At 45.3% G+C, this 24263-nt stretch overlaps 1 protein-coding gene across 1 annotated transcript in view; it reads left to right on the top strand.

Annotated features, from left to right (window-relative positions):
* The first annotated feature begins 1405 nt into the window (after window positions 1-1405).
* ACTR8 (actin related protein 8) overlaps window positions 1406-24263 on the top strand; it is a 27010-nt gene continuing 4152 nt past the window's right edge. Inside the window, exons 1-12 of the mRNA XM_044451311.1 lie at window positions 1406-1864; window positions 6152-6322; window positions 7561-7671; window positions 9788-9892; window positions 11690-11863; window positions 17454-17547; window positions 18779-18911; window positions 19089-19242; window positions 20570-20665; window positions 21031-21171; window positions 23291-23555; window positions 23979-24142. Coding sequence (XP_044307246.1) covers window positions 1727-1864; window positions 6152-6322; window positions 7561-7671; window positions 9788-9892; window positions 11690-11863; window positions 17454-17547; window positions 18779-18911; window positions 19089-19242; window positions 20570-20665; window positions 21031-21171; window positions 23291-23555; window positions 23979-24142 — 1746 coding nt within the window. The 5' untranslated portion in view covers window positions 1406-1726. The remainder of the gene's footprint in view (window positions 1865-6151; window positions 6323-7560; window positions 7672-9787; window positions 9893-11689; window positions 11864-17453; window positions 17548-18778; window positions 18912-19088; window positions 19243-20569; window positions 20666-21030; window positions 21172-23290; window positions 23556-23978; window positions 24143-24263) is intronic.

The following is a 24263-nucleotide window of genomic DNA, read 5'->3' as shown; positions in this document are numbered from 1 at the left end:
TCAGTCACTGTACATATTCAATAACTGCATTTTCTGTGAAATTTCTTTCATGTGCCAGTAAGGGATGTTCTGAGTTGTGCAGCTCCTAGATTAGTCATGATTTGACCCATTCCTAGTGTCACACTGGTTTTAGCTGCTTTGAAATTAATAAGAGTTCATGGTGATGTTATTGTAGTATCAGAATCATAAGGATTTTTTTACTATTGTTCCAAGTAATCGATTCCAGAGGGAGAGTTTTGTTGCAAGTCCCACCATCAAGTTTTGTGACACCTTAAAGATGAATGAATGTATTACGGTATATGCTTTCATGGACCAAACTTCCCTGTGACAGGTGCATGGAATGTTACCCTGAATTGGAAAGCATATACATGGATGCAGATAGGGAACTGAAATGCAAGAAATAAATACTGATTCTTATATTAAATCTCAAATGTAAACATAATTCAGTGACCATTCAGAAAGTCATGATGATGTCTCAGGGTTGGTGAGAGAATTCTCACCTGTACTGAGATTTAAAAAACCCCCAACAACTCTTAATTCAAGCTACCCCTAGTATATTATTTCCTAATAAATCATAATTCAGCAGTTTCATGCTGCTCTTCCTCTGAAGTACTTTTTTCAAGTATATCAATCTTAAGGGCAATGCATCGGGGGAGGTTGAAATGTTGTTGTCCTTTGTGATGCTGTCTACATATTATTTTGCCTAGAAATTGTCCTGTGCAGGACACAAGGCTTTTTGTGTGATAACAGCTGCTGTTCCTCCACCAGTCCCTTTGTTTATCCTCCCATCCTGTGTGTGGAATGGAAGCTGCACATGCTGAAACAAAGGAGAGGAGGGTCAGAGAAGCAACTTTAGTGCATAACTAATAGCATGACTCTAGCTTTTCTTTTTCTGAAGCTCTCCTGGTTCTCAAACATAAGGGCCCATTTTTGTAGGGAGAAAGCGTAGCACTGGTTCATGGCCTTCTCATATTTTTGTAAGAGAAATTGTGATTAGCCCCTTTGACCAATTCAGTGATATCCTAGTTAAAGAAATTGCCCTGTCAGAAGTATCCAGCCTCTGGGTGATGGGATCCCAAGTGGAAGGGGCCATAGTTCAATAGCCAAGCATGTGCTTTGGGTGTAGCAAGCACCAGGCTTCATATGTAACCATCTGCAGCTAGGGCTATGCATGACTTGTTTGAGAGGCTGGAGAGCTGCAGCTTGTTCACACAGAAAATACTGAAGCAGGGAAACAGCTGGTCCAAGTCGGTATAAGACATCTGATGATCCTGGTGTCCAGGGGTGGGAAATGTGTGACCCTCCAGATGTTGGTGCCCTACAAGTCCCATCAGCCCTAGTCGATAGGTATCATGAGAGTGGTGGGTCAAAAAACTCCGGAGGGCCACACGTTGTCTACTTTTGCGCTTCTCCATTTATGTGTACCTGCATACAAAAACTGGCGTGGCCGGATCAAAGGAGGTTGCTATCACCTCCTCCGCCGTATGCATTCAACCAAAGCCGCGTCTTAAAGGGGAGGAAGCGGCCGCTTCGTCTGGTAAGGCCGCCTCGATGCCGGCTCGGCAAGGAGCGGAGGCGGAGGGAGTAGTCATTGTGGGCGAGAGAGCGGCAGAGACGGCCGAGAAAAGGGGCGGTACCGGCTTCTGCCACGACCTCCCCGGGGAGGAGGAGCGGCTCCGCCTTTCCGCAGCGGAGAGAACTCGGCGGCGGCAGGAGACAAGCGGGGATGACTCAAGCGGAGAAGGGGGAGGCCGCGGCGGCGGCGGCGGAGAATGGGAAGGACAAAGAGCGCGACAAGGAGAAGGAGCAGCGCGGCGCCAAGAGGCCCATCGTCCCCGCCGCGGTGCCCGAGTCGCTGCAGGAGGTGAGGGAGCGCCGGCCCAGACGGGGAGCCTCCTCCGGCAGGGCGCCCATGCCGGGGCTCGGGTCTGTGCCCGCCCCGGGGCCCTTTCGGGTCGCTCTGATACGACGGCGAGGCTGCTGCGTCAGGCTGCGATTTCTCCGCCCGCCGCCTCGTCTTTTTAAGAAGCTGAGTGCAGAGAAAGCACTGCGCATGTGAGCGTGGCGGAAGGTTCATTGCAGGGAATGTTTCATTTTGGGGCATGCTTTCAGACGTGCAAGTGCCCTGCGTATAGCTTGAAGTGATACAATCCGTTGAGAAGTGCATCAGCAGACTCCGTGGATTGTGGGTCGTGTTATATAGCCGGATCTTGTGTGTGCTGGTTTATTTACTAGGAAGTGAACAGAGACCCGGGGTGATCGTTATCCAGACGGAAGTGCTGGGGGTTTACACACCTCTTTCTGGGAAGGCTGCGTGCCAATCTCACGGGTACTGTGAGAATGTGAGATGGAGGACGCTTATAAGGAAGGATTGATGCGTTGGAGGGAGAAGTTATCAATCCTTTCTGCACCCCCCAAGTCTCTTCCGGAATTAGCTCAGGGTTGAGAAACCCATGGATTCCACCTGATGCTAAATGGATCTTACTCTTAGATCAGTAAGCAGAAGATTGTAACTTTTATTGTTGTTGTTAGTCACTAAGTCGTGTCCAACACATTGCGACCCCATGCACAACATTCCTCCAGGCCTTCCTGCCCTCCACCATCCCCCGCAGTCCACTTAAGCTCATGCCAACTGCTTCCATGACTCCATCTAGCCACCTCATCCTCTGCCATCCCCTTCTTCTTTTGCCCTCTATTGTTCCCAGCATTAGGCTCTTCTCCAGGGAGTCCTTCCTTCTCATTAGGTGGCCAAAGTATTTGAGTTTCATCTTCAGTATCCGGCCTTCTAAAGAGCAGTCAGGGTTGATCTCCTCTAGGACTGACCGGTTTGATCGCCTTGCAGTCCAAGGAACTCGCAGGAGTCTCCTCCAGCACCACAATTCAAAGGCCTCAATTCTTCGGCGTTCAGCCTTCCTTATGGTCCAACTTTCACAGCCGTACATTGCAACTGGGAAAACCATAGCCTTGACTATACGCACTTTTGTCGGCAGGGTGATGTCTCTGCTTTTTAGTATGCTGCCTAGATTTGCCATAGCTTTCCTCCCCAGAAGCAAGTGTTGTTTAATTTCTTGGCTGCAGCCCCTGTCTGCGGTGATCTTGGAGCCCAGGAAAATAAAATCTGTCACTACCACCATTTCTTCCCCATCTATTTGTCAGGAAGTGAGAGGACCAGATGCCATGATGTTAGTTTTCTTAAAGTTGAGTTTCAAGCCAACTTTTGTGCTCTCCTCCTTCACCCGCATCAAGAGGCTCTTTAGTTCCTCTTCAACTTTCTGCCATTAGAGTGGTATCATCTGCATATCTGAGGTTGTTGATATTTCTCCCAGCAATCTTAATTCCAACTGATGATTCATCCAGCCCACCTTTCTCATGATGTGCTCTGCATATAAGTTAAATAGGCATGATGGACCTTATGCAGCCTTGCCAAACTCCTTTCTCAATTTTGAACCAATCAGTGGTTCCATATCCGGTTCTCACTGTTGCTTCTTGACATGCATATAGGTTTCTCAAGAGACAAATAAGATGGTCTAGTATTCCCATCTCTTTAAGAACTTGCCACAATTTGTTGTGATCCACACAATCAAAGGCTTTAGCATAGTCAATGAAGCAGAAATAGACGTTTTTCTGGAACTCCCTAGCTTTCTTCATGATCCAGTGTATGTTGGCAATTTGATCTCTAGTTCCTCTCCCTCTTCGAAATCCTGCCTGTACTTCTGGTAGTTCTCGGTCCACATACTGCTGGAGCTTAGCTTGTAGGATTTTGAGCATAACTTTGCTAGCATGTGAAATGAGTGCAATGGTGCGGTAGTTTGAACATTCTTTGGCATTGCCCTTCTTTGGGATCGGAATGTAAACTGACCTTTTCCAATCCTGTGGCCTTTTCCAATCCTTGTAACTTTTGGCTACATGCAAAGTTCATTAAGGCCAGTGGACCCTGGGTGCATGCAGTTTAAAGCGTATCTTTGAAAAGTGGTGTTTAACCTGCCAGGTATATTTTGAAGAATAGGCAGTGGATTGCTGAGGAGAAGGGAGGGGAGCAAACAGTAAATAATAATTTCTTCTGATTCCCTTTGCCCTTCTGCAGGGGCTGGAAAAAAACAGCAGGGGTGGATTTCTTAGAAAAATATCCCCCAAGTCACTTGCACACACCCCTTCTCTGAGTTTTGCCACTTCTGGAGTCAAGAAAGGAAGTGTGTAAGCAACAGCAGGTAGCACCTGCTAGTTCCTCCTCTTTTCCCTTGCTAGCCTCCTCGGGCATCTCAGGAAGGATTTTTGGGCACATGACATTGCTGAGAGAAGAAGCACAGACAAGTGTCTCTGCGATTCCACTCGCCTGCCCTCTTTCTGGACTATGCAGCATTCAGGGTTGATCATTGAAAGACCAGTCCCCTTGCCTGCTTCCACATATCCTCCTTGTCAGCAGGGCCACAATAAAATCGTAGGAGACCCTAGGCATTCCTACAGAATTGTGGACTCCCAAGGCAAATATATACATCAACACTTGCATTGTATAAGGCCCATAATTACAGAGCTATAATTTGGAAATATGTGTTGTGTTTAGCTACTGGGTCATAGCCCTGGGAAGATTCTGGCTTCCAAAATACCCACAAGGAACCCCATAACAATAGTCCCGAGTTCCCTGGTACTCCCCCATGTTTATATCTCTGCACATAAGCATATTCTGCCCTCTTGAGCAGTTGCTCCTACATTTGCTTAGGACATAACACATCTGAATGTGCTAACTACTAAATCAGAAAATAATTTGCTTTCTTTGAAAGGAATCTTTCTGTAGGCCCCAAATCTTTTTCTGTAGGCCCTTGGGAGTTTTGCTGTGCCTGTTGGTTCTAATGGATAATTGAGCGCCACTTCTGAGTGGCATGGTGGTACCAGTTGAGGTCAGTTAGCCCAACCCTCCACATCACAGAGAAATGGTAGCTGAGTAGACAAAGAGTATAATGTGAGCTGAGGCCCTGAGACATCTTGTTGCCCAAGGCAAAGGACAAGATGGGATCCCTTTGTCCATTCCAAGGATACAGGTTGTGTAGACTTGGGAATCTTAGTTCAGCAGTACAAACACAGCAGGGTCCCGCAGCACAGGGGCAAAGGGCAGGGTATGTAGTTCTGTCCTCCAACACCTTGCCTTTGCTCCCACTCCTAACATTTCCCACCTGAGGTGACCATCAGTCTGCCTAATAGTGGGGCTGGCCTGCTGCAAAGCCCAATCCTTCCCAAGGCATTACCCAAAGAGACTGGATGTGCAAGCAGGCGGAGCTGGGGGCAGGTGAGCTGCAAGAGCAGTTGTTGCTTCCTCATCCTCACCTTTTCATCCCTGGGCGACAGGCTTCTGGATCGAGTGGGGAAGCACGGAGACGAGGGTTCCCAGTGGCTTCTCCTCCCTCTCTGTTGCTCACTGTCTCTGGGCACTGGCAGGCTGGATCGGGCTCATGGTGCTGTGCAGAGGAAGAGGGAGTGTGCCCGGTGGCCCCCTCTGCCTGTTCACTCAACTCCTCTCTTTCACTGGGTGTTGGTCATGCCAGGTGCCGCCACCACTGCCTCTCGCTTGCTCATTTGCACCTTTCCCCTGAGTAGCACAGTGGTGGGGATTCGGTCCCATGAGCCAGACCTATTGGTGTGTGTGTTTTTCCTTCAAAAGAGAAGTGGCAGTGATAAGCAGCCTTCCTCAAATCCATACATAAGCTGCTTTTCCTCCATCTCAAATTCTGTTTTACAGATCAGTTCAAAATGGCAGATTGACATTTTTGGCACTTTAGTCAGGATCTAAGCTCCTAGCCTGTGGTTTCATTGGTATATCTTAACAAAGTTCAGGATCTGATCTGGAGAGTGCTGTTTCAGGGCTGTAGCCTTTTTGAGGGGAAACTTGAGAGAACATGAGATGCTCTGATGCACTTATTCAAATATTTGATGTCCGAAAATCAGATAGTACAGATGCATAGCCCTCTATCCAATGGGAACAGAAAAGGTAGGAAAGGTGGCACAACCCCATGGGGAATGGACAAGTAAAACTCTATATCTTAGATAATGGTATTATTACATAATGCTATAAAGGGAAATAGGTTTTCAAACATGGTATAGACTGCTCTTTTAGAACTCAAATTTTGGTGTAAGTATTGTTATTTTTTACTACTTTTAGCAAATACAGAGCAACTTCATTGTGGTGATCCATCCAGGTTCTATGACCTTAAGGATTGGAAGAGCTACAGACACACTGCCTATTAGCATTCCTCATATCATTGCAAGAAGACACAAGCAGCAAGGACAACCCACCTACAAAGACAATTGGCTTCTGCGAGAAGGACTCAATGTAAGTCTTGCACATTGAGTATTGTATTCAATTAATTCAGTAGTTGCCTGTTTAAAGTGCATTTTTTCATGCTTGTTTGGGTGCATGAAAAATGCGCTGTGCTTTATGCGTCTCCTAGGGTGTGCGTGGATTGTACAATAACATCAAGCTTCACGGTAACATGCACTTATCTTGCATCATCTGAAGCAGCTACAGAGGGGATTGACACAAGCTGTGGCATTAACACAAGTGCACTAGACTTTGTGAAGTGCATTAATAAAAGTGCCCTGAAGAGATATATTTTGCGCTTGTCTCGGAGGATCATATTACACAAGGCTATTTTTCTATATAGATGTTACTTCTGTGCCAGAAAACTTCATGTACTGTGCAAATTTTCTGTATACACTTGTTAGATTTATATACCATCCAACTGGCAAATGCCTTGGAGCAGTTTAAAAATTAACAGCAACAATAGAACAAGAAGAAGTAGAATACAATAACAATATGAAAATAATGCAGTGCTAAACATTAAAATAATTAAAAATTGTGAGGACCCAGCAGTAAAAGTAATAATCAAAGAACATAATCAAGATTAAATGCCTGCTTAAAGTGAAAAATTTTAACTTGCCATCTAAATGTATACAGTGAAGATGCCAAGCAGATCTCCTTGGGAAGGATATTCCATAAAAGCGGGGCTGCTACAGAGAAGACTCTTTCCCTGGTAGCCGCCAACTGCGGATCTTCGTGATTGGTCAGGAACTTATAGGATACATGCCAAACTTTCTGTTTAGCCATGAAAATAATGGGTTTCCTACACATGTACATGCTTGTTTTTTCACATATATAGAATGGTATTCAGGTAGTGAAGTGTGTTAGCTGAATTGTGTTAAAATAAAAACCCCTCACATGGAAAGTTAGCATGTCAGGGAGAAGAACACATAATCTTTTGTCATCTCTTACTTTGTGGGTAGGGATGTATTTGTTTTGTCTAGAGAAACATTAAATCTTACCTATTGACAGTGTTGCAGCCCAGACTCAAATTTACCTCCTTGTTCAGAAACAGCAGGGGTAATTAAAGAAAGGTCACTCTTGCAAGGTGATAGTTTGTGAATATTTTCCGATCCTTATGTAGTGTTGCTTTTTGCAGAGTAAATGTAAGTACTGCATTTGTGTGTATGCACCTGGCTTCAGTAATATCAATTTAAAAGAACTGTGATGGTTTTTAGAAGAAAGCTAATCCATTGCTTGCTTTTATTTAGAAACCTGAAAGTACTGAACAAAGACAAAATGGTCTTAAAATGGTTGACCAAGCCATATGGTCCAAAAAGATGTCAAATGGTGCCAGACGTATACCAGTGTCACCTGATCAGGTAATAGAAACTATGTTTTGGGGGCTGTTTTATTAAAGACCCATAAGTGGGCAAAGTAATCTTATGGGGAGGTTGGTGGAGTCCACGGGGAAGGAGCCATGCCATGTTTTTGCCAGGCAGGACAGAGGTGGTGAGGGAGTATTCCTTCTTTTCATATCCCCTCACATTGAAATCAGTGGAAGGGAAAGAAAGGGTGGCAGCTCAAGAGCTGGTGTACATTATTGCCCCTTGCGGGGGCATCTCAGAAGAATTAGGGGGCTCCAGATCTAGAACCAAGTTTTACCTGGAGCGGCTCTAAACACACCACCTTTTACTTGACCATGGGCTGAACAGAGAGAGAGGGACAGTAGCTCGTTTTGTAGAGCATTATTTGGCTTTTAAAAATCACAAGCGCGATCCATGCTATCTCCAGGGAAAGGGTCAAGTCAGCAGGTGATGGGAAGGAACTCTGCCTGAGTCCCTGGTGAGCTGCTACCTGTCTAAACAGACAGTACTTAGCTAGATGACAGATGGTCTGCTGTCGATGCAGCTTCCCTAGTTTCGTTAAATACTGTGGCGTAAGTCTTCATGGGCTATTAATTAAATGCATGGCACTTTCCTCAACTGACAGATATGTGCACACACAGAGACGGGTAAGAATAAAAGTGTGGGGCATGTTTTAAAGCAAGTTTTCCTAATTTGGCACTCTTTGATGGGTTGGACTACAACTGCCATCGTTCTCAGTCAGGGTGGCCAACACTCCCGGAAGGAGCCAAGCTAAGGAAGACTGTTATGAAGTGAGGCTAGAAGGGCCAGCAATGCAGAAGAATGGTGTGCCCATTTACTGACTTACTTATTTCCTATACTGAGGCTGCTCCCAGCCTCTTGTGAGCGGAAGATGCTGCTGCCAAGTTGTACATGAATTTCAGCATAGCGATTTCACTTTGGAGCTTCCTTTTGAAACCTTTGAAGTATTACAACTTTCAAGTCTGTTAAGAATGTTTCAGGGAGAATGAAGGGCTTCACTGATGATGTTTGAATGTTCCTTTTTTGGAAAAACGATCCTATGGAACCAAGATGACTGTCCCAGAGACCATACGATTGGCCGGAAAACCTTTTTCAGGGTCAGTGGCAGCACTCCACCCTCAGAAAGGAGAATTGGAAATCATTCCCTCACATGGTGTAGTGGTTAAGAGCCTGGGACTGGGACTCAGACGACCTGGGTTCTAGTCCTCGCTCAGCCATGGGGCCAACTGGGTGACTTTGGGCCAGTCACAGACTCTCAGCCCAACCTACCTCACAGGGTTGTTGTTGTGGGGATAAGATGGAGGAGGACAGATGATGTAAGCTGCCTTGAGCCCTTTGTAGGAAAAAGGCAGGATATAAATCGCAATATAAATAAAATAAATAAATAATGAAGAGACCCGTGGTGGCTGCCTCTTCAAGGTCAGAAAATCAACCTTGGAGAGGTGGAAGGAGGGTGAGTATTCCAGTGGATGGGGCAGGGAGGAGACTGGAGAGTCCAGGATGCAATTTTTCCTGGTCCTCCCCCAGCCACTTTTGCTCCCCTCCAAAATGCCATTGCCAGTTGGGATAAAAAGCTGGTCTAACGGAAAGCTCAGTGAGGAGGAGGTAGGGAGAAAAGATTGCCGCTGCTGCTCTTCCTACCCTGCCAGCTTTAGCCCCTTGGAGCATGAGAATCTCGGAAGCCTCTGTGTGGAGAGGCCTTCTGAACAGTGAAGGTGTAGTCCATCGGAGTGTGTCCTTACTAAGCATGTGTGTGGCTATTCATTCTCTTGCATGTATGTTATTTTGGCTTAAGTAAATGGCAGGAGGGCATATGACAGGATATAATACTGAAAGATTTGGAAGTGGACCATTGATATGAATCTTTTAATATGCTACCACCTTCTGTTAATTCTGATGCAACAACTAACGTACATCTGGAATTTTTATTCCTTCCTACAGTAGTTCAAATTAGCATTATTATTCTTTAGGATAAAATTTGAACATTTAGCAACACACATTTCTCGAAACTGTATGTGAAGAAAAAATGTGCATTTTTAAAATGGACTTTGAAGATTAGCTTAAGCAGGAGAATATTTTTTCTGTTTCATGTTCTGAATTTACATTTCAGGCCCGGTCTTACAATAGACAGATGCGACCTGCTATTTTAGATCACAGCTCTGGGATAAAATGGACAAACACTTCCCATCACCCAGAATATGTCATTGGAGAAGAGGTAGGAACTCCCTTCTCATGTCACTAAAGTACTATTTTCCTTCCAGCATTCACTTGGACTTATGGACTGCACAAGGGCAGGCATTTTTAAAAGGGGGGTTGGCCTGTATGCAGTAGTTTTGTATAAAGCAGTCAGACAAATGAACTCAACAGGAAGGTTTCTTAGGAGCTCATGTGTGGGTGGATGAGTTGCCTGTGGCACATGGTTGACCTGAAGGTTAAAGAAAGAAAGGAGCAACCTTCCTGCAGTTTATAAAGGATGCCCTGCCTGCTCACCCAGAGGAGGTTACAGCTCACCAGGAAGTAGCTATTGAAAGCCTGAGCTGAAGGAATCCAGTAGGGATGAATGCAGATGAGGGAAGGGAAATCCTCAGTTGCAGCTACAGGGTCTTCTCTGTGGCTGCTTCCAGGCTGTAAAAACTCCCTGTGGAAGAAGGCTAGGTCAGTTCCCTGTCTAGTGACCTTTCACCAGCACACAAATATGTTTTCATTCAAGTAGGCCTCTGGCATGTAAATTGTTAGTGAAGGGATTTCTGTTGGACTGGGTGCCATTTTCCTTTCTCTTGTTGTTGTGTTTTTATTGTGTTCTTAACACGATTGATTTTATGATGGTTTTATTTCAGTCATAAAACAATCATTTTTAGCTGCCTTGAGCACCATTTTGTTTGGAGGCAAGGTGGGTACCAATTGAATAAATACATAAATGGTTTTTCATATGTGACCTACCAAATATTGACCTTTATGCTCTTCTACAATCAGTTCTCAAATGATCAGTTCTCATTTCACTATTTTTTAAAGGAGTGTTACTTTGGTAAGAGCTCGGACTGTCAAGTTTCCCCCTCCTCCAGTTCTCATACTGCTTATCCAGTGGCAGGAGTGTAAAAAACTGAGCCAGAGGTCATCTGCCTTGTCCATTCAGCGCTGCTGCCATGTGGCTTCCCCGGTAGAAACAGTCAGGGCAGCAGTCTTTGACAGCCTTTTTTAAAATCACGAGCATTGTATTGTTCCCGTAAATGCTAAAAGCCTAACTGTATTGTACGTTTAACTTGGCTTTTAAAACTGTGCTAATCATTTTGCAGCTATTCTCCCAACTAATAGGGCAATCGTAACACAGTACAGCCACTGCTGGCTTTCAGTTAACTTTCTGGATATTTCTTAGTTTTACGAATTCCCATGTGGTACATTGTCAGTACAGTCCTCTGAAGTACAGGGAAAACTCTAGTAACTCCCAGAATTCCTCAGCCAGCCATGCTATCTGGGAATGCTGGAAGCAGTAGGAATTTGTTCCACGTAAACATACATGGGATGGCACCCTAAGTCACTGGACAGGTTGTTGTTCGTTTAAGATCTTTACGTTTCAGCTTCCCTTCTGACTCCAAATAAAAGCCATACTTACATTTTTGTAGTGGTGCTTTATGGCTGAAGTGGGGAAAGTTTGGCTTCGGGGCTGCGTGTTGCCCTTGGCGTATATCCATGCAGGGTGGCACAAGAAAAGAGACTGCGGAGGAGGGATGGGATAACAAGGGAGCTGTGCGGTGCTGCAAACCAGGCTCCCTGCCCACCATCCGTTCATGGCCTTTTGACATTTTCCAAAGATCAACCTTCTCTGGGCGACGTATAGGTAATTAAAATATAAAAGACAATAAAATAATTATAATGAAATAATACATAATAAGATCAGGATAAAACCAGCAGTGTGGGGTAAAAGTAATGTAATGCAGAATAAAACCATCTGGCAGCAAAAAATCTGCATGTGCGAATAAGATGTCGATTTTGTTTGTTTGTTTGTTTGTTTCAGGCATTATATGTTAATCCTTTGGACTGTTACAATGTCCATTGGCCTATGCGACGAGGACAGTTGAACCTCCATGCGGGGCCCGGTGGCTCCCTTACTGCAGTCCTGGCTGATCTTGAAGTTATATGGTCATACGCAATACAGAAGTATTTAGAAATACCTCTGAAAGATTTGAAGGTGAGCCACGACTGATACCAGCAGCAGCTGAGAGTGACAACTAACTTCCCATCCCTGTTTCTACCAAAGAGTTTGACCGTTAAAGCAGCTTGCCATCTGGCTCCCAATTACATCTCCTGTGATTGTCTAACGTCCTGTTCCTTTTTACATGCTTTAAAGGAATACAGAGTCAGTGTACAGCAGAGCCTCTATAGCTGCAGGCTTCTCTCCCAGCCAAGGTTGCTCTGTGTGGCTTTTGTGGATGATTCTGAGCACCTGTTGAAGGTCTCTTTTGGTTAGTGAGTGTGATCAGGATGGCAGCCTTAGAATGTGAAGCACAATGCAAAGCACAGCTGTGGCATGGCCCTGGGCTAGATGGTCTGCACCCGACTGAGAAGGGTGCTACAAAACGATGGAAGCCGTAAGAGTTGGTTCAGAAAAGGCATATCCAAAGCCATGAGTTTTGAGAACAAATTTAGTTGTACTCGGACAAATAGAAAAGTCTGAGCCAGCACAGTGAGCCACATGGAAGGAGCAGATGAGCATGTGCAAAAGGGGGTATGAAGAAGGAACTGGGGCACAGAGAAGGGCACTTTGTGCATTTTGGGTTGCACCCAGAGATGCTTTTCTGCTGACAAAAGTGATTTGTGGAAAGGATTGATGGATAGGGTTGAGATACAGGAGGGGCTTCTGCTGGAGCGAAGGCAAAGAATTTCTTGCACACAGGTTCTCCCTGCAGCCCCCTCTCCTGTTCTGCCTCTCACATTATTCCAGAGGGTTCTCAGCTTTCCACAGCAGCTTTTCAAGGGGCTACAGGAGAAAGAGGAACTGGTGAAATTGGCTCCCTTCCTCCAGCATGGAGTCCTCTGATCTGAAGTTCCTCTATGGGAGCTCCGGAGGCCTATGTTTTCCAGCTGTACACTTAAAATATAATGTGGAAATATGAAATGTGCATGTCCTGGGTGTACAAAAATAGGTTGCTCCAGCATGGCTAGAATTCCCAGTCTAGTGTACACTTTGTGGTACACCTGAGATTGGTGCCATGTACTCTGTAGAATGATTATAATCAAGGGACTTCAGGGTGGAAATTCTTAACACCAAGTGATGAAGGGAGCACAGCCATTGAAAGGAAGGAGTTAATGTGAGAAAAAATGAATTCAGCAGAGATGTTCTCTAATAGTTTTTTTCTAAAAGAAACTGATGATGATGTTCATCCATCGTTTTCTATGAGGACCTTGACATCTAACGGGTTGTGAACTGTCCACGGTGTGTCCGCAGGTGGCTGATAAGGCCAATACGGGCATGGAGTGTTCTGCCACATGTCAGGCAGACATGTGTGGGCACCACTGTTGCAAAGTTTGCAACCCTGGCTTTACGGAGTGCTCGCTTCTCTTGTGCTGTGGTGGTCCTCCTGGCTTCAGAAGTTTGGCAGCCTTGGTGGATCAGTGTGCGCCATGTCGATCGATCTTGTGCCAGGGTCTCCCAGGAGGTGGTGTTGATAACCAGGGACTTGAGAGAGGCTTTCAGCGTGTCTTTGTATCACTTCTTTTGTCCCCCGTGCAATCGCTTTCCTTGAAACAACTCACCATAGAAGAGCTGTTTGGGGATGTGGTGGTCTGGCATCCTTGCAAGATGGCCTGCCCAGTGTGTCTGGGCTTTCATCAGCAGGGTGTGAACTGATGGCAGGCCTGCTCTGGAGAGGACCTCTGTGTCTGGCACCTTTTCCTGCCACCAGATCCTCAAAAGTCTGTGGAGGCAAGTCATGTGGAAGTGGTTCAGTTGCCTAGCATGTCTCCTGTATACTGTCCAAGTCTCACTGGCATACATCAGAGTAGTTAGCACTACTGCTTGGTAGACTTTAAGCTTTGTAACAAGGCTTATTCCATGGCGGTCCCACACTTTGGTCTGCAGTCTGCCAAATGCAGAGCTTGCCTTGGCGATTCTGCAGTTGACCTCGATGTCAATTGTCACTGCGCGGGAAAGGGTGCTGCCAAGGTATGTAAATTGGTCCACTGCTTGCAGCTTTTGTCCCTTCACTGTGATGGTGGGCTCTTGGTATTGGGCTTTCGGAGCTGGCTGATGCATCACTTTGGTTTTCTCTGTGTTGATGAGGAGGCCGAAGTTGTTGCATGCTACTGCAAATTTGTCCATGAGGGCTTGCATTTCCTGCTCTGATCCAGCATTCAGGGCACAGTCGTCAGCAAAAAGGAGGTCTCGTAGCACAGTCTCCTTTATCTTGGTGACAGTCTGGAGTCTTCACAGGTTGAACAGTTTCCCATCGGTCCTGTATTTCAGACTGACTCCCAAGGAATTGTTCTGAAAGGCGTCTGTCAGCATGGCTGAAAACATTATGCTGAACAGGGTCGGTGCCAGCACGCACCCTTGCTTGACGCCATTTGTGATGGGAAAGGCCTCTGAAGCTTCTCCGTTGTCCAAAACACAAGCTGTCATGCCGTCGTGGAACTGACGTACCATCAGGATGAATCTGTCAGGGCACCCAAACTTCGACATGATGCGCCACACACCTTCATGACTCACAGTGTCAAAAGCTTGGTGAGGTCCACAAAGATGGTGTACAGTTCACGATTCTGCTCTTGACATTTCTCTTGGAGCTGTCGGGCTGCGAAGATCATGTCCACAGTGCCACGCTCTTTGAGGAAGCCGCACTGTGTCTCGGGTAGTAGACCCTGTTCCAGGTGGTCAGTTAGGCGATTCAGCAACACACGTGCAAGGATCTTGCCTGCGATGGAGAGCAGTGATATTCCTCTATGATTATCACAGACTTGTCGATTTCCTTTCCTCTTGTAGAGGTGTACGATGGACGTGTCTTTCAGTTCCTGAGGAATGGATCCTTGATTCCAGAAGGACTGGAACAGCTGAGTGAGTTTGTTGACAAGTGCTGCACCACCTTCCTTATAGACTTCCGCTGGGATCGCGTCAGATGCTGGGGCCTTGCCACTGGACAGCTGGCTGATGACCTGTAGGGTTTCAGGCTTTGATGGTGGGGCATCCAGGCTGTGGTTGATACCCGCCTGGGGCATTCTGTCAATCGCCTCGTTATTGATGGAGGATGGGCGGTTCAGTGCAGATTGGAAGTGCTCAGCCCAACGCTGTAGAATCAGAATCTTCTCAGTAATGAGAGTTGCACCATCTGAGTCCAGTAGAGGGGAGCTCCTTGAAGGCTGAGGTCCGTAAAAGGATCTGAGGGCTTCGTAGAACCGTTTGGCATTGTTTCTCTCAGCAAACTTCTGGATTTCATCTGCTTTGGCACTCAACCAGGAGTCCTGCATCTTGCGAAGCTTGCTCTGTACAGTCCTGCGAGTGTTGTTGAAGGCGTTTTTCTTTGCTGTTGACAATGGGTCGTTCTGATGAGCACGGTGAAGGCGGTGCTTTTCGGCAAGTAAGGCCTTGATCTCTTCATCATTTTCATCAAACCAGTCTTGCTGTTTCCTGTGTGAGGGTCCAAGAACCTTTAGTGCAGAAGAGTGCACAATATCCCGGAAGCGTTTCCAGTCCTTCTCGGCATTTTTCTCTAATTGCATCTCTGAGAGTTGGTTGTCAAGATCTTCTGCTAGTGAAGCTGTTGTGTTGGGGTTCCTCAATTTACTGACATTGATCTTTTTCATCACAGTTTTGTTTCCCTGCGGACATCTCTTAGGCTTGATGTGGAGATGAGTCTGTGTTCAGTCCAACAGTCAGCATTCGGCATGGCCTTGGTAGCCCTTACATCCTGTCTGTCTTTCCTCCGCACAATGACATAATCAATGAGATGCCAGTGCTTGGAGCGTGGGTGCATCCAGGACGTCTTTTTGCGAGTGGGCAGGCGGAAGATGGTATTAGTGATGATCAGATCATGAGCCGCACATGTCTTCAGTAGTAGTAGCCCATTGCTGTTACATTTGCCAATTCCATTTTTTCCAATGACGCCCTCCCAGGCAGAGTGATCGGATCCTACCCTTGCATTGAAATCGCCAAGTAGAATCAGCCTGTCAGTGCGCTTCATGGATGAGAGTGGGGCATCGAGATCTTTATAAAACTTGTCCTTTACTTCATTCGGATTCGTCATTGTGGGTGTGTAGGCGCTGTTCAGTGTGGCTTGCTTTCCTCTTGGTAGTGGGAGATGCATTGTCATGAGTCGGTCGTTCACACCCTTGGGAAGACTGGCAAGTATGGGGACAAGATGATTCTTAACCGCAAAGCCAACTCCAGAGTCATGACATTCTTCACTGCTACGTCCACACCAGAAGAATGTGTAACCGCCTCCTGTTTCTGTGAGCTGACCTTCGTTGGCTAGGCGAGTTTGACACAGGGCCACTATATCGATGTTAAATCTTGCGAGCTCTCTGGTGACCAGGGCTGTTCTTCTTTCTGGTCGATCTGTTGAGGGGTTGTCTTGAAGCGTGTGTACATTCCACGTGCCAGTAGTCAGTGGTGTTACCTTGCGTTTTCGTTTTGTTTGCAGTTTTATTGTTCGACCGCATAAGATGGAATCCCCTCCAGCCGCCGTAAGCTGGCCAAGGTTCTGTGAAGCAACAATGTTTAGGGCACCTTTTCTAGCCCCTTCCTCTTGCTACGGAGGTGAGCAGTGTGGTCCTAAAGAGGGCTGCTCCATCACTCAGGTAGACGCCGAATCCAGCTGTTGCTTCGGTCAGCAAGAGGTCGACCATTAGACCTGAGCCGCCTGTGTGCAGGTCCGCGGCTACAGCTCCCAGTGTATCCACACTTGCTGCTTTGTCGCTCACCCATCGCCACAGGACTTTGAGGCTGAGTGAGGATGTCAAGACTTGCGTGTGGATTGGATTAAAATGAGGGAGAGGTGTGCATAGTCAGCCTCACTCTCTCTTCCCAGAATCCATCTTACTCCAGTGGCAGAACAAGAGTCGAGACGGTTAGAGATGGACTGGGTGCAGTGGTTGACCAGGGCGTCTTCATGTCTTGCCGTGCTCTTAGTGTACCACAACGCTTGCAGAAACCACCTTCATGCCCATTGGTCCTATTCTAGTAGGTCTCATCCGCTCAATCTGCAGGAGTCTGTCTTCACATGCTCGGGACAGACAAATCCCTGTCTCACCGAAGGTCTTGACCCAATGGCTACCCTCTACCTGGTTTGGCCAACCTGTCAAAGCTGTTGCCTGGGTCTAAAAGAAACTAGAGCAAGTGGGAAGGCTAGTATTATAGCTGGCTAAGTGAGAAATGGGCAGAAGATGGATGAAGGTTTTAGCATGAGGTCCAAAGAAAGGAAAATATTATAGAATTGGAAGTGCTGAAACGAGACAGTAGGAGTTGTCATATTATAGGACATTAAGTGGAAGAAACATGAATTCACAGGCATGAGATTTGGAGGGGATATAATAAAATCAGTAGATACAGAAACATGGGCAGAAAGGTGGCTTGGGTGGGAAAAATAAGAGAGCTGTCCTTGCTGTGTTCATTGAAGAAATTGGTGAAACACCCAGGAGAAATGTGGCATCCCAAATGTAAAAGACATTAAAGTTGAAATTGGTGCTAACTCTTAGGCAATATTTCTGTTTCTTCCAGTTGTCTAAATGCTTTAAATAGCTCACCCTGCCCCATGAAGAAGAACCTTGATTATTTTTCTTCTCTTTTTCAGTATTACAGATGCATTTTACTAATCCCAGACATCTATAATAAGCAGCATGTGAAAGAAATAGTAAATATGATCCTACTGAAGATGGGCTTCTCAGGTAAAACAGCAGCCACATTTATAGTCAGCTGGGACAGGTTTTCATGTGATGGTTTTCTTTCTGAGTTTTATTTGCATAACTTTCCTGAACTTTTTTTGCCCTTGCTTACATCCACCCCTGCATTCGCGGGGTGAGAGATAGGCATCTTTTCATTTGTCAAACGTTGACATTTTGTGAATTCTCAGAAGGCCTCCTAACAACAGACGTAGGGGGCTCCTTGAAGGGACCCGTGACCTCTCCTGTGCACGTACCTGCCAGCCAGCGCCTGTTGAGCAATGGCTGCTTGCACAGGGACATTTTTTTTGGGGGGGGGGGGGGGGCGCAGTGTAATTGCACCATACAGTGGGAAGTATGATCTGGCCAGGGCAACTTCTTCTTCCTTCTCTTTCTCCTCCTATATTTTTATTTACTTAATTTATACTGATAATTTTAATCTTATATTTGTAAATCAATGCATTTTTTGTATTTTTGTATTTAATGGTAATTTATTATGTGCTATTGTATTTCAATGTATTTTATCGTGTTGTCAGCTGCCCCGAGGTTTCGGCAAGGGGGCGGCATAGAAATGTAATAATAATAATAATAATAATAATAATAATAATAATAATAAGTATTACAATTTCAGGGTTCCTTCATGATCACCCAGGCTATGGGAAACACTGCCCCACGGTGCTGGCCTACCTGGCCATGACTGCCACAACCGTGTGGGTGGGACTGTTGCAGTGGGCCCTGCCCACTGATCCACTGAGCATCTCCAGGGGGCAGTGGTCTTTTTCAGACAAAGCTGGCACCAGTATGCCTTGTCTATGAGAGGAAAAGTGAGAACTAGCAACAGGTCTTTAGGTCACTGTCCTGTCATACTTTTGAGTGAGCCCCATTGAACACTGTACAACTTGCTGCTTATTTGTTGGCTTATTTATACAAGTGACCACTTTTTGCTGGGAGATGAATAGGCATGAAACAGAGGTAGAGTCTTAAATGGAGAGTGATGGCTTCACCATCCTGTCATCATCTGTAAGAGGAATGGGTAGCAATAAGCACGTCTTCTTTCTCCATCGCCTTGGATGCCCTAAGAAATGCATCTTCAGGGGGCGTGTTTGTTTTGCTTTGTTTTTATAGAGGAGGGTTTGTTGTGGGAAGTATTTAGTAGTCGTGCATGCATGACAAATTTGGCCAGAATGGCTTGCAGTGTAGTTGCGTGCCTGAGAGACTTTCTCCTGTTTGTTTCTAGGCATAGTGGTGCATCAGGAGTCTGTCTGTGCAACTTTTGGAAGTGGTTTGGCTAGTGCCTGTGTTGTGGACGTGGGGGATCAGAAGACCAGTGTCTGCTGTGTTGAAGATGGTGTTTCACATCGGAATACCAGGTAACAGTCATGATATGGGAGAAAATGCATGCTGATATAGCAAGGCTTAGTATTGAACCAAAGGCATGCCTGGAGTTGCAATCATGGATACCATGGTATCAGAATTGTTTACATTTTCCATCTCTAGATGCAAGAGCAGATGCCAGCCCCCTCACTACTTCTTTATGTTTGTTTTAGGCTGTGCCTTGCATATGGAGGCTCTGATGTGTCAAGATGTTTTTACTGGCTTATGCAGCGAGCTGGCTTTCCTTACAGAGACTGCCAGCTAGCTAAAAGGACAGACTGTCTTCTCCTCCACCACTTAAAAGAAACATTTTGCCATTTAGACCAGGTAAGAGCTATGAACCAGGTAGCAAATCCAACACTCTGCCTTACACAGCTCCAGGCCCCTCTCTTGATGACCTTGCATTATAATCAGGAGGTACTTAGGAGGAGGCAAAAGGAGAAGGGGATGGCAGAGGTTGAGGTGGCTGGATGGGGTCGCTGGAGAGGTGGGTGTGGGCTTGGGTGTACAGTATACCCCCGTGAAGTCCCGGTTCAGCATTCACTGCCTCAGTCTTTCACAGAATTTTCCTTGCAACCGAGCTAAAATTGTTCACGGAAACCCCCACAATTTTGGGAGAGAGTTCAAAATGATCTCCTTGTGAGCAAGCAAGGAGATCGTTTTCTCCAAGTGAGTCCAAGGAGTCGGTTTGGACTTGCGAGCAAGGAGATCGGTTTGGACTCGCTCAGAGATAGCTATCTCTGCACGCGTCTGTCCCTGCCTCGTCGTGTGTGCGTGCCCACCCTCCAGCCTGACCTGGCCTACGCCCCCTGCCCACACCACCTTGGCACCCTCCACCCGCTCTGCCTTGGTGACCCGCGCCCATCGCCGGCACCTTTCAACTGACCCCCTTTTCAAAAAGTTTGAGGAGCCCTGTTCTAAGGCTTCTGGCAATGAACCTTTACCACATTCAAAATTCGCGGTTTTTCACAATTCACAGGTGCTCTAGGAATGCATCCCCCGTTAATTTCGGGGGACTACTGTACTCCAGGTGATGGTGGAGGACAGGAAAACCTAGAGTAATGTCCGTGGGGTCGCGAATAGTCGGCATGACTTTGCGACTGAACAACACCACTCAGGAGGAATGATCATAGAGGCTTATAAAATCATCTTCAGAGAGGAGGCATAAAATAAGAAAAAAGTATTTGTTGTGTGTAATACATTCAAATTGTTCTCAGTTTGAATGAGATCGGTTCAGATGACGCTTTCACAGACCTTGTTGATCAGGGTGATGGATGTTGCTCAGTGCATGTGTTACATTGCTGTCTGTAATGGGAACTGTATCTGTTATTGATTGATTGATTTATAGTTATATTTATAAGCTGCCAAATAGATCAAATGAGCTATTTATATATATATATATATATATATAAAAATAAATAAAATAAAACATTTATACTCCACCTATACCAAAGGTTTCAAGGTTATGTTACTGCTTGGAACGAAACTTTGTGAAGATGTATTTGGAGAAAAGGAAAGTCATTGAATATGGCTAAGTTTGGTTTTGAGAAATTTGAAAGGCTCTTTAGGCTGCAAGTGGGCCTCGTGTCTCAGCAGGCAGACGTGCGTAGGCCGTGCTGTGCAGAGCACTTCTGTTTTGTCTGTGTTCTGTTAGGATTTGTCTGGACTGAAAGATCACGAGTTCCAAGTCCGTCATCCAGATGCTCCAGCTTTGTTATACCAGTTGCGCTTAGGAGATGAGAAGTTACAGGTGAGCACTTGAGGCATGTATCACCTGGAATACCTAGGTGATACACCTAGATAGAGGCTTAATTACACTGCTGAGATTCAGTGACAAAGGGTGGGGTGTTCATTTTCAACAGTCTTGTCTACATTATCCTCTTCTAATCAATTATGGTTTTAATCTTCCAAAGACGTGCAGTGATGTGTACTAGGCATTACGTTTTAAATACTCAAACATGAAACTAAACACTTCTTTAATTTATTCTTTAAACCGACAAGAATAACAGTTATTTAAACTGGTTGTTCCACTATAAAACAAGTGCAGACAGGCAGGGTGGAACTGTTAAAAGACATTTGCAATATTTTGAAGCTCTTCCCGTCTCTTCTGATTAGGCTCCAATGGCATTGTTTTATCCAGCAACATTTGGAATTGTAGGGCAGAAAATGACATGTTTGCAACAAAGATCACAAGGAGATCCTGAGGATCCACATGATGAACAATATCTCTTAGCAACACAAAGTAAGCAGGAGCAGGTGTGTGTGGCTTTTTTCTTTTCCTATGAGACCCATTTCTCTGCATAGGTTTAATCATATATAATTAAAGCTTTCTTTTCAGAGAAGAGGTAGAAGAATCACTGCAACAAGAAAGAAAATCCGTAGTTTAAAAGATATGCAATGAGTTTAGGGTCTTTACACTCCCCCAGTGCAGAAGTGATTAGTTTAGAAGTTTTAACTTCCATTTTTGATCTACCACCAGCTGTTGTTACATTTGAACTGAGAAACTGTACGTGACGCTAATTTCAAGCCCTAGTTTATGAAAATGGCTTATTTCAATGAACTGCAATGTTAGTTACAATTTTGGACACTGCACTAAGAATGCAATCCTGTGGTCTCTTGATACTGTCCAGATAGCCACAGGATTTTTGGTGCCCCAACTCCAATTTCCAGTTTCCCAGGTAACAGAGCTGAGACTCCAAATGAGGGGTTCTTGTCCTGTTTCCCTTGCAGACAGTGGAGAACCACACAAGCTGCCTCTCCGAGGTTGCAAACTGGCCTCAGAGAGCAGGAGAAGGGGCCAGCAGTGGGGAGAGGAGGAGGCTGGGGCCAACAGCCTGTTCTCTTTCCAGGCAGCTCCCCTCCCTCCTCACCTTCTGTTCCTGGAGCTTCATCTAGACAGCTGAAAACAGTCACTTGGATGAAATACGAAGTGCAGAGCACCACGGTAGCAAAGATTACAGTTGCCACTCTTGTGCTCTGCACTGGATGCTACTAAGCCCCCAGGTTTACCTGCAAGCAGAGTGGAGGACATTGGAGTATTCTACACGGCTGATAGCGTGAAATGGCAGCAGATGGTTCCCATCGCCTCACAGCTGCAATAGAGAGGAGGAGGGTAGTATGTGAGCTCACAGCGCTCTGAAGCGCATTCTCATTCTGTTAAGCCCTGACTTAGCATTACACCTAGACAGTGCCTGAGCATGTGTGTGGTCCATGGCTTGCTTTATTTTGGTTATCAGATTGGGTGGATGTATAGAATCATGGAATAGTAGAGTTTGAAAGGGCCTGAAGGCCATAGGGTCCAATCCCCTGCTACTGCAGGACACTAATTACACCACTAGACTCAGGACTGGACTCAGATGACTGTCCAGGCACTTTTTGAATGTCTCCAGCTAGGGAGAGCCCCCAGCTTCCTCAGGTAATAGTTTCCGTTGTCATACTGCTCTGACAGTGAGGAAATTCTTCCTGGTGACTAGGTTAAATCTGGTTTCTTTTAACTTAATTCATTATTCTGCATCCTGCACTCTGAAATGGACAAGAAGAGATCTTGTCCTTCCTGTTTGTGACAGTCTTTTAGGCAAATTCTGAGTATACTTGAGGCTCGATAGAAGTATTTAAATACTTTTTTTCTTCATGCTCATTTCATTCTGTTTTTTATTGTTGGCTTGTATGTGAAAAAATACTGTAGTGTATAAAAGTATTACCGAATAAAACAACTGAAGTAGTGTTGATGTTTTTTCAGTTCCCACCCTGATCCTTCACATGCATGTGGTCAGAAGGACACACACAGTGGCTGCAATGGCACCCTACGTCTGGGATGTCGTTTCCACTATGCAGCTTGAGTCACTGAAATGAGAAGCTCGGGATCAGAGTAACGTGCTGTTCCTTGACCCTCTTGCCTTAAGGACCAGGCCTGGAGCACATGAAAACAGAGGAAAAGACAGGCTGACTTTGTCTCTGAAGGAGAAAGAGGATACATATTTCTATCAAACTTGGAACTCTTTTTATTATTGGCTAGAGAAATGGGACTATGTGTAATTTCGAATATGTCTATGGATTGTTATAAAAAATATATATGGGGAGCCGACCCTGTAGGTTTGATGTCTTTGAAGAGGGATGTTTTTAGTTTTTTTTTTTTTTTAGTTTGTAGAAAATAATAATAATAAAACTTATTTTAAAAAAGAGAGGAAATGAGGGCCAGAAATAGCATTATAGCTCTATGTGATGTTCAGCCCTGTAGTTACAGATGGGGAGTGTGGCTATACCTTGGCTGCATGCCCACTCAATCCTGTTTTTTTAAGGTGTTCTACACAACATTTTGCATTTGATAGAATTGTATCTCCTTAAAAGATAATTCACTGTGATTTTCTTTCTGAAGTCTGCAAAAGCAACAGCTGATCGGAAGTCCATGTCCAAGCCTGGTGGATTTGAGGGAGATCTGCGTGGCCAGTCTGCAAGTGTTGCTGAAAATCTCTATCCCCCTGAAGTGGAGTTAGGCACCTCCCACGGCGACTGCATCATCGGTGGCAATGAGTCTGAAGAGCCACTCACAGCTCACATGTCCAGAAAAACCGCCGTCTCTCAATTTGAAGGGAAAGCTTTAGGCCTTGACAAAGCCATTCTGCATAGCATTGACTGCTGTGGTAAGGAAACTATAGTTCCTTATCCAATTATTGATACTAATGCTTTGGTGAAAATTTAGGCTAGTGCAAGGAGGTTCCGCTTGCATAAAATAGGTGTCTCCGTGTGACTCTGATCCGTCTCCTATTAGTTTCATGGTGCAGTGGGATAGATCCGCAGTGCACTGCCACTAGCGATATTGATACTGACACCTGTGGAACCAACGTGTGTGCAGCATCAGCAGTGTGTGCTATCTTTGATGCTGCATAAACATAGCTTTCCACTATGGCACCGTCAGTAGAGTTCCTGAAAGATGAAAGATTCAATGGTGAGCTGTTTTAAGGCATGGGGTTTTTTTAATTCACTAATTTAAATTGACTAACTCTATATGACTTTTTAAATTCGATCTTCACAATTTTATGTACATTGTCTTTGCATTTTTCCAGCATCGGATGATACCAAAAAGAAAATGTATAGTTCTATCCTAGTTGTGGGAGGAGGTCTGATGTTTCATAAAGCCCAAGAATTTCTTCAGCACAGAATTCTCAACAAAATGCCTCCTTCTTTCCGAAGAGTTGTGGAAAATGTGGAAGTCATTACACGACCGAAGGTACTTTTATATGCTTTCAGGTCATAGCAGAATGGCTAAATGTAACATTCATTAAACACAAAGCACTAAATCCTGCAATAGAGACAGGTCCAGTTTCTAGAGATAATTGGATATTAAAATT

This window comes from Varanus komodoensis, unplaced genomic scaffold, assembly GCF_004798865.1.
Source record: "Varanus komodoensis strain SLA01 unplaced genomic scaffold, ASM479886v1 scaffold6_2, whole genome shotgun sequence".
Lineage (NCBI taxonomy): Eukaryota > Metazoa > Chordata > Lepidosauria > Squamata > Varanidae > Varanus > Varanus komodoensis.
This window is presented reverse-complemented; position numbering and strand designations above follow the sequence as displayed.